At 27.3% G+C, this 13,646-nt stretch overlaps 2 protein-coding genes across 2 annotated transcripts in view; both read left to right on the top strand.

The window, feature by feature from the left end:
• LOC111636688 (histone-lysine N-methyltransferase SETMAR-like) overlaps nucleotides 1-4,372 on the top strand; it is an 8,588-nt gene extending 4,216 nt beyond the window's left edge. Inside the window, exon 2 of the mRNA XM_023381983.1 lies at nucleotides 4,288-4,372. Within this exon, the coding sequence (XP_023237751.1) occupies nucleotides 4,288-4,372 (85 nt within the window). The remainder of the gene's footprint in view (nucleotides 1-4,287) is intronic.
• A 1,057-nt stretch (nucleotides 4,373-5,429) lies between these two features.
• Nucleotides 5,430-6,458, top strand: LOC111636687 (histone-lysine N-methyltransferase SETMAR-like). The gene has a single exon (XM_023381982.1). The coding sequence runs from the start codon at nucleotides 5,430-5,432 to the stop codon at nucleotides 6,456-6,458; it is 1,029 nt and encodes a 342-aa protein (XP_023237750.1).
• The last annotated feature ends 7,188 nt before the right edge of the window (nucleotides 6,459-13,646 follow it).

Raw genomic sequence — 13,646 nt, 5'->3', positions numbered from 1 at the left:
AATATATTAACAACGAAAAAGTTCACGTTAACTTAATAGAAAAAAAATGTTTATGTTTCATTGTAAATTTGTTTATAAAAATCTCGAATTATTCAGGAATTCTTTTAAGAAGTTTATAGTTTTTATTATTATTATTTTAATATTTCGAACTGTAATTCTATATTAGTTTCAGGACTTGGGATTACTTGTAATTTTCCTTCTTTTTATAATTATAATTAAAAATATAAGGGTCTTTTTTCGTAAAAAATAGCTCAAATTATACCATTTTATAAAAATTTTATAAAATTTGTAAATTATAATTTAAATTGAAAAAGTTATAGATATCTTAAGACTGTGTTGTTTAATACTATTGTGGCATTCTACGAATGTGTTGTAAAAAATAATTAAATAGATCTTAAATTAGTTTAAATTGTATGCATCTTCTAAAATAAATGTACAGTACAGTATATTAGTTTCTGTTATCAACTATCCTGAAGATAAATACTTGTATTTAATTAGAGTTTTCCAGTATTTATACGTTATTCAATGTATTTAAATTACTAAAATTCGAATTTTTATCAAATCATTTTAATCAAAGAGTTAGATTATTCTTATTATTGTTTAAATTTTAACGAGATAAGGTATTTTTAAACTTTATTTCCTTTTTAATTTACTAGAGAAACTCTAATTTCTAGCGAATGCTTCCGATAAGTGAATTGCCCTAACAGAAAATGAAATTCGAACAAATAAAGTATATTAGAAAAGGATAAACATATTAAATATTTAAATAACTGTTTTCAGTTAAATAATATCCTGAAGTAATTTACGCTTTAATATTAATTTAGAAAAATAATTAAATCTAAAATATCAGATTCGTTATAACTTATAGTGAATAATAATGAATTTATGCATAAATTTATAGTGGGAGGAAAAAGGTTGGAAATATCGTTTAGACTTCTCTTAGTTTATTTTTAAAAAGAAACCAAAAACAAAAAGGCAATTTTAGTGTTTATTTATTCGAAGATAACGAAAGTATAAATGTCATTTATATAATCTTCTAACAACAGAATTTATGTTTATAAATCTATAAATCATAAACTGCATTTTATCTCTAATTTTCGGATAAGTGACAGCTGAATTAATTAATTTTTATTCTATAATATAGTATAATCTTTTCTTTTTTCTTTAAGAAGGCCATGTGTATTCCATGTACTGTACGTATTGTACAGTATAAAAGGCGGTAGGAGTGAAGTACAGTACAGTAATGTACAGCATTACTCTGAAGACGGACAGCAATCCAGGCCAAGGACACTTCTATATTCCTTCGTTTCTTTCTCTTCCTTCTTTTTCCTCTTTATTTTCTTTTTCGGACCCGACGACCTTTGCTTTTTATTTTCTCCTAATCGTCTAGCTTCTGATTGGTCGCATTCTCCGTTCCATCGACTAATCGGCTCTTGGTTCGGCTGACGCTGTCTGCTGATTGATTCAGCTCCCGCATTGACGATAAGAAAGAAGACAAAGCAAGAAAACAACAATAAAAAATAAAAGATAAACTTACATCTTACATTCATTTTGCCCACCTCACACGCACGCACACGCACACAGAGTACATATATGAACGAAGGTGAAAAACCATCTTGATATTTTAAATAAAATGTTTTATTATTAAAATATATATTTCTCCTCCCACGAAAGATAAAGTCCACAGAGTAGACAAGACTAGATAGCCCAGTACGGTATGCTATGGTACAGTGCAGTACATGGGGTAGTTAAAAATTAACTCTTAGTAGTCTCATCGGTATCTGACAGAATTAACTTATTCCAGATTATTATTATGTAAATATTTTATGATATTCTACATCAAGTTATTAGTTTATACGGATACATTTTCAGTATCAAAATTAATCATGAAATTCTTAATACATAAACACAAAATTATATCTTTAAAAATACAAAATTAAAAACTTTCGAAGATACATTCGAATATTATTTAGTTTTGATGTATTTTCTCTTACGGATAATGATAGTCTGTTCAAAAATCTAAAAACAGAATTTAAATGCATCTCTAAAAGAATTAACAAAGAACAATAATGAAAAAAGCGAAAATGATGTGATTTTTATTAGCGAAACGGATGTTTTTAAGGCAACCATGTTCGAATTCAAAGTTTAAACTTAACTTTAAATAGCGTTTTACTTTTTCTATTGTCATGTATACATAAGAACGGAAAGTATTAGAATTATGTTAAATTTGATTCTCCTGGTGTCAAATCTCTACGTTTTGAGGCCCTCTGAACCCAAAAAAGTAAAAATAAAATGAGAAAATTCTGTGGATAGGTAATATGAGTATGATTTGGCGAGTATTTCGTTTTAAATCTCAGGGTGGGATAATGATTAAGAATGGTTAAATTTGGCATGATAGTTTGTTTACAAGGGTTATTAATGCTAGTAAATTTTGGTGGTTAAAGGCCGAAAGGATGGGAAGATAGAGGGCGGGGTTACTGTCATATCTCGAGAGGCATCAGACTTAATTAATTAATGAAGATTTTACTTACTATTAGCACTCACACTTTNATATATACCTTGTAAGATAGGTTGGGAAGATATATATTATATATCTTCACAACCCTTCACCTTTACCACCAAAATTCATCAGCATGAATCTTCTAATACGCAAACCTTCGTGCAAACTTTCATAAATGTTCGACAAAAGGCACAGGAGTTATTAAGCTTCAAATTGGGAGAACAAAATTGTGCTCAAATACCTAATTTTTTTTCTTCGTTTCTCGACGTTTCAAAGTCTCCTGAGTAAATAACTGTAAAACTCTTAGGAAGTCAGTTTTTCACCGATTACTATACTTTCCCGGATAGTAAAAGTAAATCACTGTATTATTTTTTCACTAAGATCTGGTTATTAATTACCTAACATTTTGAAATACCATTTCTAAGTAGTAGTTTTATAAAGTCGTGGATTCGAGCCTCGCGACGAGGAGTTTTCTGGATTTTTTCATCTTTGTAACAATTATATAAGAGCCAGTTTCCCATAAAAGTCTTCTTCAGAGGCATCACTCTGTAGATCCCCCACCTGTAACCAAATAAACGTAAATCTTTAATCATTAAAACTTGCAGTTTTCTGGTATATCTTTCAAGATGAAATTTATATTTTAATTACCTGATTAAAGTTTTAGTAATTCAATATAACACCAGGTAATATAAAAATGATAAATACGAATTAAATTAATCCAAAAATAAATAAATAAGACTATTAACAGTTGGTTATAACAACTATACATTTAATTTTAGTGAGATTTCAAACTTCGTAAACCTCAAAAAATTATTTGCATCGAAATGTTTTGAGGGTGTGACTTTACAATGATTTAAATTTGAGTTTGTTCTACTTATTAAAGAATACAAATTTCTACGGTAATATAAAATTAAATTCTTCCAAATAAGCATATATATTTTGACGGCCATCTCAGCTCTCGTCCAGAATTATTCATTTTCGAGATGAACATTACGCTTATGCTAAATATGTATTATTTCTTCTTTCATCTCTTCCGATGTTTTCTGTTATTCTATATATATTTCGAGTGTTTTTGTAAATCAAGGTAGTTTCGGTCCCGTCCATTTCGAATTATCGGGACTCTACTGTGGAATAAACATGCTTTGCTAGAAATGTTTGTCATTTGTGTCGTATTATAATACCCTCTACTTAACATACTTCGTATTTAACGGAATTTTGGCAATAGCAGACACCAGTTTCCCTAATTAGTCCGTTAAATCAGGGTTTACTGCATTACTCTTATTACTTTTAATAATTCTCTTAAATTTTTTCTAAAAATTGTTTCTAGTTCAATTGCTTAATATTTAAGTTATCTGAATGCTCTCATTTTTATAACAGATAAATAAAAACATATCCGATACTGTATATCAGTTATTATTACAGATACAATTTAATTTTAAAATAGGCCTCTTGCAACACACCCAAGCTCGCAGTTGAAATACAGTAATGTATTATATAAATAATATATGTAGGCTACAACATAAATTGTTATGACTTTTAAATAAATATAATCAGTATTTTTTAGGAATAATTCAAACATCCGGTTCGAATGTTTCTATTAGAGTTCGGCAAAGTTCAACAGTCAGCTATTTGGAAATATCGAGTAATTTGAACTCTTAATTAACAGGTAAACTGCGACCTCAGCCGAAATCTTAAACCTGTTAAACGTGTCACGTTTCTATGATGACATCCTAATTTCTAGAAAATGCTTATGGATGCTAAATGTTTTTATATTTAAACCTGTTAAGCTCGGCTCAGGTCACAGTTCACGTGTTAAGAGCTCAGCTTAGCTCGGTATTTCCAAAAGATGACTTGAACATTGTTGAACTCTAATAGAAATATTTAAACCTGGATGTTTGAAGTATTCCTAAAAAATTATTCATTACATTTAAAATTCATAACAATTTATATTATTTATATAGTACTATATTTCAATCTCAACAATTAGATAAATATCCTTGTTATTAACACCTTTTCTACTTTCTAATTTCATTAAACATTCTTTTCATTCCGAGATTGTGAAAATTCTTCAGAAAGTTTGAGATTCACAACTTACTTGTAATACATGTTATTACATAAAGAAGAGAACTGAAGAGGAAATAAATATTTTCTCTTCAGTTTTAAAGCATGCTTTTTTTCACCTTCTCTTGATCACATCACTTGTATGATTCTTTTATATGCATCATGGAAAAGATTGTTGACAACTCATTCACAGTATCAGACACATCATATCTCTGATATTCTCGTTTTTAAATTTATCTAAATTGAGTCAGTGTAATATTTTTTTATCGTCTTTAACTTTATTGTGTAAACTCCAGAACATAATTTTAATGGAATCGGTTCTTTACCATTTTATATATGTTTTATGCAGTTTTAGGAAGAAATGCACGGTTTTCATACAGAATATTGTGTATTTATTTCTAAACACTGATATTATTCCAAAATTTTTATACTGCTCTTAACTATTACATTATTTTCAATAAATAATACCTCCGCATTATTTATTGCAAATAATGTTACTGAAAACATTTTAGTATAAATAAGTGCATTTAGGTGGCAAGTACTGTACTGTATCTAAGCAAGCAAGCTAACGACATATTTCTTTTTATATAAAACACTCTCTGTGCTTGGCTTGCTTACTTGGCTGCTTGCCATCTACATGCACCCAATACTTTGCTGTACTTCTTGTTTAAAAATAAATAAACTATTGGGTTGAGTCATAAATAAGTTCCGTTAGCAAGTAGGTGTAAATGACTGTCGAATACTTGACAGATGTTGTGTTGCTTCATCTGAGTTTTATTAGTGGCTATTAGCAAATAGTCTATAAATGTAAATTTTAACACTGAAGTGTCAATAATGTAATAAAAAATTGTTTCTGAATTCATTTAAAATGGAACATTTGAAAGTGCATGTACGCCATATCATGTTGTGGGAGTTTAAACTCGGCAAAAACGCTACAGAAACAGCAAAAAAGATTTGCAATGTCTATGGCAGTGGCGTGATTTCAGACAGAGTAGTTCGTAAGTGGTTTACAAAATTTCGTTCAGGTGATTTTTCCTTAAAAGATGATGAAAGACCAGGCCGCTCCTCAGACTTCGATGATGACGTTTTAAAGGCCTTGATTGAGCAGAATCCATGGCAAACGACAAGAGAGTTAGCAGAGAAGCTGCACACATCCCAATCAACTATCAATCGTCACCTCCAAAAGCTAGGAAAAGTAAGCAAGTTGGGAGTTTGGGTTCCACATAACCTCAGTGAACGGAATAAGGCTGACAGAAAGTCGATAGCTGCTACCTTGCTTTCTTGGCAAAAAGAGAAATCTTTTTTGGCTAAAATTGTTACGGGAGATGAAAAGTGGATCACATACAAAAATGTTATTCGAAAAAGACAATGGGTTAACAAAAATGATCAGCTACAACCGGACCCTAAGCCAAGTGTGCATGGAAGGAAAATTTTGTTGTGTGTATGGTGGGATCGTCGAAAAATTATCCATTTTGAGTTGTTGCCACGCAATGAAACTGTTACTGCAAATGTATACATACAACAGTTAGAGCAACTTCGGCTAAAACTTCATGAAAAGCGTCCTGCACTTGTTAACAGAAAAAAGATCGCCTTATTGCATGACAATGCAAATCCACACACAGCGAAGATTACACAAGAAAAAATTTTGGAGTTTGGCTGGTCTGTTTTGCCTCATCCACCATATTCAGCGGACCTGGCACCAACAGATTTCCATCTTTTCCGGGCACTGCAGAATGCTTTACAAAGGCAATGCTTCCAAAATGATGACCAAGTTCAGGAGTTCGTCCAGGAGTTTTTTGATTCGAAACCACCAGGATTTTATGCAAGGGGAATTGACAAGTTGCCCGAAAAATGGCAAGAAGTCATTAATAATGATGGTGAATATGTGTTAGATTAAGGTCGATTGTTGTACATTTTATTGGCAAATAAATTTCAGTTTAGAAAACAGAACTTATTTATGACTCAACCCAATAATTCAAAATATACTGTAGATATTTAATAGACCTATAAGTTACTATGTAATTGTTTGAATAACTTAATTTCACTTCAATTTAAAGAGTTCTAAACGTTAACGTCATCCATTTTCTTTTATTTTCGAACACAAACAGATATATCATGCTTCTGCATGATGTAACATGCAGAATGAAGAAGAACGAATGAAGAGGAAGAATGAAGCGTTAAAACTGTCATTTATGATTACTAAAACTCATATTATAATTGTTTACATGTATATTCTACATTTAAATTCAGTGTATAAACAATGCAAATGTAATTTAAATTTATTAAATTTTTAATTATTGAATATATAGTCAACAAAGTCATGTTTTCCGTCATTGATTTCTCAAGGAAATATAAAAAAAACTAACAGATATTTTAAATATTATTTCTTGATACAGTAATCTGATAAAATATTTTTTTTGATAAAAGAAAATGACGATATAATATATCGCTACAAAGTTATCCTTTATCAGAATATCATTAATCGATCAATCAGATATGAATCTTCTTATCGTTAATCTATTTCCTATTTATTTAGATTATCTTTAACAGTTTATCAAAATCTCATTTTTCATATATCTGTCATTTTTTTATGGTTAATCTGACATAAAGCATCTAATAAAATATTAAAAAATAAATTATAATTTAATAATTTCTGTACATATCATCAGATAATTTATTGAAGAACGTATTAAGAAATTTATTTATAGAAAAGATTAATTAGTTATAATTCAAGATCAGATAAAAGTAAACATTGACGCGATTTGCATAAATAAGGAAAATTATCATAGTAAACTTTAAATTTAATTTCACGTAAACCAAAAGAATCATTTGTTAGAAGTTCTGACATTAATGCCAATAATGTTTTTAAGTATTTCAAGAAAGTTTTTAATTAGTCATTGTATATTTATATTCTATCCAAATATAATCTTTTTAAAACTAAAAGGAGATGCGAATGTAATTAATCACGATTATTTGATTATTCCTGTTGCGTATTGTTCGAGTGGAAAGGAAAGAAACATTTTACAATTTAATTGTGTTTAAATTCAATAAAGAAATTTATTTTAAATCGCCTTAATTAGTTAATTAAATCTTAAAAACTAAAATAATTTTCTTTTTCTTAACTAACCTATTAATTTCTAATTTACAGTATAATTGAATTCAGACATAATGAAAGATTTCGAATTAAAACTAAATTGTAGTCCTTACAAGTCAACAACTCAAAAACAATAGGTTCGTTTATTTATATTTGTTATATTCATTCGCAATTTAATTTCTAAATACAAATATTTTACTTAATTATTATTGTTTGTTACCAAAAATTACTTTATTTATTTATTGATTAATAAAAGTTTAACTAGCCACTTCCAGTTTATATTCATAATTAAAAATTAATATTTTCTTTCTTTAAATTTTGATATTTTATCAGCTTCGTCGATAAATTAACTTAATATTTATAAAATATGTTAAAATCATGAACAGAAATCTAATACTTATTTTATTCTTGATTTTAAATTATTGCATAATAGCTTTTCCTTACAATATTAAATATTTAAAAAATTTTAATTAATGAAATTAATAAATAAATAAATTTTTATTAAACGATGATGAAAAATTGAAATATTAAACATCATTATTACTTATGAAACAAACTTACTTTCTATTTTAGAATTTAGATAAACTAATTCATTAATTAATAAATTATTACTAATTGTTTTACATAACAATTTATCTTAGATTTAAAGATACCTAATTATTATTATTATTATTATTATTATTACCGGATCAATGAAAGTTTATATATCTCCAGTTATCTAATTATTAGATGCAGAGACAGAAAATCTTAATGTAACCATGTTAAATCAATTAAGTATGTATAATTTCACATTTCTAGGAACTAAGAAGCGAAAAAAATGAATAATTTATCAAAGATTTAAAGAAAATATTAATTTGAAATTTTTATAAATATAGCATCTTTATATATCTTAAATTAGAAACAAATATTATATAATTTCAGGATAATTTTCTTCTCCTTTAGAATTTTGAATAACATGACATATACAGAAGTGTTTATTTAATTTTATCAAATTAATAAAGGTGTATTTAAGGAGCACGTAGGTAAGCTTAGCATCTTCTTTTCAATACAAAATTATTGTTTTTTAATTTTAATTGTGCTACAATTTTCAAATTACAGAGTTATGTATGAATTTCCATTGGCGTCCGTCATCCGTCCGACTGTCTGACTGTCTGAACTACGTTAATCTCGAGAACAGAGATTTGATAGACGAAAATCGAGACCAAATATGGAAAGGTTGATTATTTTTGTTTTTATTTTAAACCATTAGTATTAAATAGTTAAACATATGTTACTATCCCAGTACATTAAATAAGTCGACCCCCTATAACACTGTTGATAATTCCGTTTTATATAAATTCCATGTACGAGTCACTTAGATTTTTCAAATACGTGAGCCTTTCACAGCCCGGCACACGTATTTGTAAAATCTAAGTGACTCGTACTACATGGAATTCATATAAAACGGAATTATCAACAGTGTTATAGGGAGGTCGACTGTAATTAATTTCCACAATTATATAAGAAAAATGAAAAAAAATATTTCTCACGTTACACCATTTAAAATATTCTGGATGCAGGCTTGAAAAATTTAAAGACAATATGTGTAGCTGTTTATGAATATTATAGTGATATAATTTATTCAAACTTATGTGATTTGTTATTTATTAAACAAAATTTTTAATATGTTTTCTTATTAAGTAATTCAAATACACTTTGAGCAAAATTATAATAAAAATGATTTAAATATTTCTTTCTTAATTTTATATTTACTTAGAATATTTATTAAGAATTGATAAATTATTTAATTTTTTCTATTTACTTTATAAGCATTCGAATGGATTAGCTTATACATATTTTATACAGTAATTAAAACTTCCCAAAAGCGTTGTTGCCAACACTGGTTATTATAAACATTTATAGCAAGTATATAAATATTTTATTTGTATAGAAAATAAATAAAAATATAAAGAATCGTTAGAAAAACAATAATTAATATTTATAAATATATCAGTGAAAAGAAATATATTTTTTATTTTTTTAGTTATTGTATTGTTATCATATATAAAACCTATAATAACTTAAATTTGAATAATGGATTGTTGTAAAATAATTCATGAAATTTTAAGAAATGTGTTTCCTTTGTTATTATAAATAAAACAAATAAGATTACAAATATAATTAACATTACAAAAGTTAATTTGCAAATAGAAAAAGTTCACGTTAACTTAATAGAAAAAAAATGTTTATGTTTCATTGTAAATTTGTTTATAAAAATCTCGAATTATTCAGGAATTCTTTTAAGAAGTTTATAGTTTTTATTATTATTATTTTAATATTTCGAACTGTAATTCTATATTAGTTTCAGGACTTGGGATTACTTGTAATTTTCCTTCTTTTTATAATTATAATTAAAAATATAAGGGTCTTTTTTCGTAAAAAATAGCTCAAATTATACCATTTTATAAAAATTTTATAAAATTTGTAAATTATAATTTAAATTGAAAAAGTTATAGATATCTTAAGACTGTGTTGTTTAATACTATTGTGGCATTCTACGAATGTGTTGTAAAAAATAATTAAATAGATCTTAAATTAGTTTAAATTGTATGCATCTTCTAAAATAAATGTACAGTACAGTATATTAGTTTCTGTTATCAACTATCCTGAAGATAAATACTTGTATTTAATTAGAGTTTTCCAGTATTTATACGTTATTCAATGTATTTAAATTACTAAAATTCGAATTTTTATCAAATCATTTTAATCAAAGAGTTAGATTATTCTTATTATTGTTTAAATTTTAACGAGATAAGGTATTTTTAAACTTTATTTCCTTTTTAATTTACTAGAGAAACTCTAATTTATAGCGAATGCTTCCGATAAGTGAATTGCCCTAACAGAAAATGAAATTCGAACAAATAAAGTATATTAGAAAAGGATAAACATATTAAATATTTAAATAACTGTTTTCAGTTAAATAATATCCTGAAGTAATTTACGCTTTAATATTAATTTAGAAAAATAATTAAATCTAAAATATCAGATTCGTTATAACTTATAGTGAATAATAATGAATTTATGCATAAATTTATAGTGGGAGGAAAAAGGTTGGAAATATCGTTTAGACTTCTCTTAGTTTATTTTTAAAAAGAAACCAAAAACAAAAAGGCAATTTTAGTGTTTATTTATTCGAAGATAACGAAAGTATAAATGTCATTTATATAATCTTCTAACAACAGAATTTATGTTTATAAATCTATAAATCATAAACTGCATTTTATCTCTACTTTTCGGATAAGTGACAGCTGAATTAATTAATTTTTATTCTATAATATAGTATAATCTTTTCTTTTTTCTTTAAGAAGGCCATGTGTATTCCATGTACTGTACGTATTGTACAGTATAAAAGGCGGTAGGAGTGAAGTACAGTACAGTAATGTACAGCATTACTCTGAAGACGGACAGCAATCCAGGCCAAGGACACTTCTATATTCCTTCGTTTCTTTCTCTTCCTTCTTTTTCCTCTTTATTTTCTTTTTCGGACCCGACGACCTTTGCTTTTTATTTTCTCCTAATCGTCTAGCTTCTGATTGGTCGCATTCTCCGTTCCATCGACTAATCGGCTCTTGGTTCGGCTGACGCTGTCTGCTGATTGATTCAGCTCCCGCATTGACGATAAGAAAGAAGACAAAGCAAGAAAACAACAATAAAAAATAAAAGATAAACTTACATCTTACATTCATTTTGCCCACCTCACACGCACGCACACGCACACAGAGTACATATATGAACGAAGGTGAAAAACCATCTTGATATTTTAAATAAAATGTTTTATTATTAAAATATATATTTCTCCTCCCACGAAAGATAAAGTCCACAGAGTAGACAAGACTAGATAGCCCAGTACGGTATGCTATGGTACAGTGCAGTACATGGGGTAGTTAAAAATTAACTCTTAGTAGTCTCATCGGTATCTGACAGAATTAACTTATTCCAGATTATTATTATGTAAATATTTTATGATATTCTACATCAAGTTATTAGTTTATACGGATACATTTTCAGTATCAAAATTAATCATGAAATTCTTAATACATAAACACAAAATTATATCTTTAAAAATACAAAATTAAAAACTTTCGAAGATACATTCGAATATTATTTAGTTTTGATGTATTTTCTCTTACGGATAATGATAGTCTGTTCAAAAATCTAAAAACAGAATTTAAATGCATCTCTAAAAGAATTAACAAAGAACAATAATGAAAAAAGCGAAAATGATGTGATTTTTATTAGCGAAACGGATGTTTTTAAGGCAACCATGTTCGAATTCAAAGTTTAAACTTAACTTTAAATAGCGTTTTACTTTTTCTATTGTCATGTATACATAAGAACGGAAAGTATTAGAATTATGTTAAATTTGATTCTCCTGGTGTCAAATCTCTACGTTTTGAGGCCCTCTGAACCCAAAAAAGTAAAAATAAAATGAGAAAATTCTGTGGATAGGTAATATGAGTATGATTTGGCGAGTATTTCGTTTTAAATCTCAGGGTGGGATAATGATTAAGAATGGTTAAATTTGGCATGATAGTTTGTTTACAAGGGTTATTAATGCTAGTAAATTTTGGTGGTTAAAGGCCGAAAGGATGGGAAGATAGAGGGCGGGGTTACTGTCATATCTCGAGAGGCATCAGACTTAATTAATTAATGAAGATTTTACTTACTATTAGCACTCACACTTTTTTTTATAAATCTCATCTCTATCCTCAAATTTAATTATGCTTCTTGCTATTTTTATAACAAATAATAATAATAGTATAAAAGTTATTTTTTAAGTAGAATCTCTTAACAGTTGGGAAAGTTACACAACTCGTTGCTGGACTTTTTAAAAATATTCTCATATATCTGATTCCTGGTATCTCCTCTAATAATTAATAAGAGTAAATTTTAATTAAAATTAGGAATTGCATTTTTAGTCGATGCATTACTGGAAACCGATTTACCGGTAATGCATCGGTTAAAAATTCAACGGTAAATATAGCGGTAAATTCAGAAAAAATAGACAGACATGTAGTAATTCTTTTTGAAATTAAATATTTATTTGTATACACTTCACGTACTGTACATTTATATGTTTATATAATAAAAATCTAAAGCGTCAAATGTTTTTATTTAATTAAGTAATTTAAATTATTAGTAATGTTTTAAAAATCTATCATTTTATCGGTAATAAAAAAGTCGGTAAATTTTTAACAACTATCTATGATTGTACTTCATCCAATGAAAATACAAAAGATAAGTAAACGATTGTTTTCAGATAATAAATTAGACTTGCAACTGTTGATCAGAATTTATCCGTTCACATTAAGAATTTACTGCTTAATACTTCATGACATTTCCATTCTGTAAGCATTAAGCAGAGCTTATTTTTTGCACCTATTTTGGGTTCAGACTGATCTGCAATTGACAAAACAGATGTTGAAGTACAGAATCCCATAAAAATTTCTAGCATTGTTTCAAAAGCCACAGTCTAGCAGAGATATATGCCTTAATCGCTTTACTGTTCTTAATTTTATTCTAGAAAATAATAAATGAATCATAGAGGATGTTGGACCAAAAACATTACACTTATTAAAGGAGAAAATATATTAACAACTAGATTCCAGAAGTCACATTTTTGTATAATTATAAAACAATGTGAATTTTAAATATCTATATAATTACTAGTTCTGTTTCTGGGATTGTTTCTATTTATTTTAAATAGTACATACATACGCTTTTTAGTTCACTAGAGCAATATTATCTGCAATACAAAAGATATAGAAGAGTTTAATACATTGTTTTTGTTTCATTTCCTACTCAAGTTTAAAAATACGTGTACTTTTATACAGACAGCTTTGTAGCCGAGAAATATGATTGACGATTCCAGTAATAAACTAATATTTTATATAAATAGATCTACGCATACAAACCATCTGTAGGGGATAAAAATGCAAATTAATTATCTTA

This window comes from Centruroides sculpturatus, unplaced genomic scaffold, assembly GCF_000671375.1.
Source record: "Centruroides sculpturatus isolate CEXI.00-Female unplaced genomic scaffold, Cexi_2.0 scaffold934, whole genome shotgun sequence".
Lineage (NCBI taxonomy): Eukaryota > Metazoa > Arthropoda > Arachnida > Scorpiones > Buthidae > Centruroides > Centruroides sculpturatus.
This window is presented reverse-complemented; position numbering and strand designations above follow the sequence as displayed.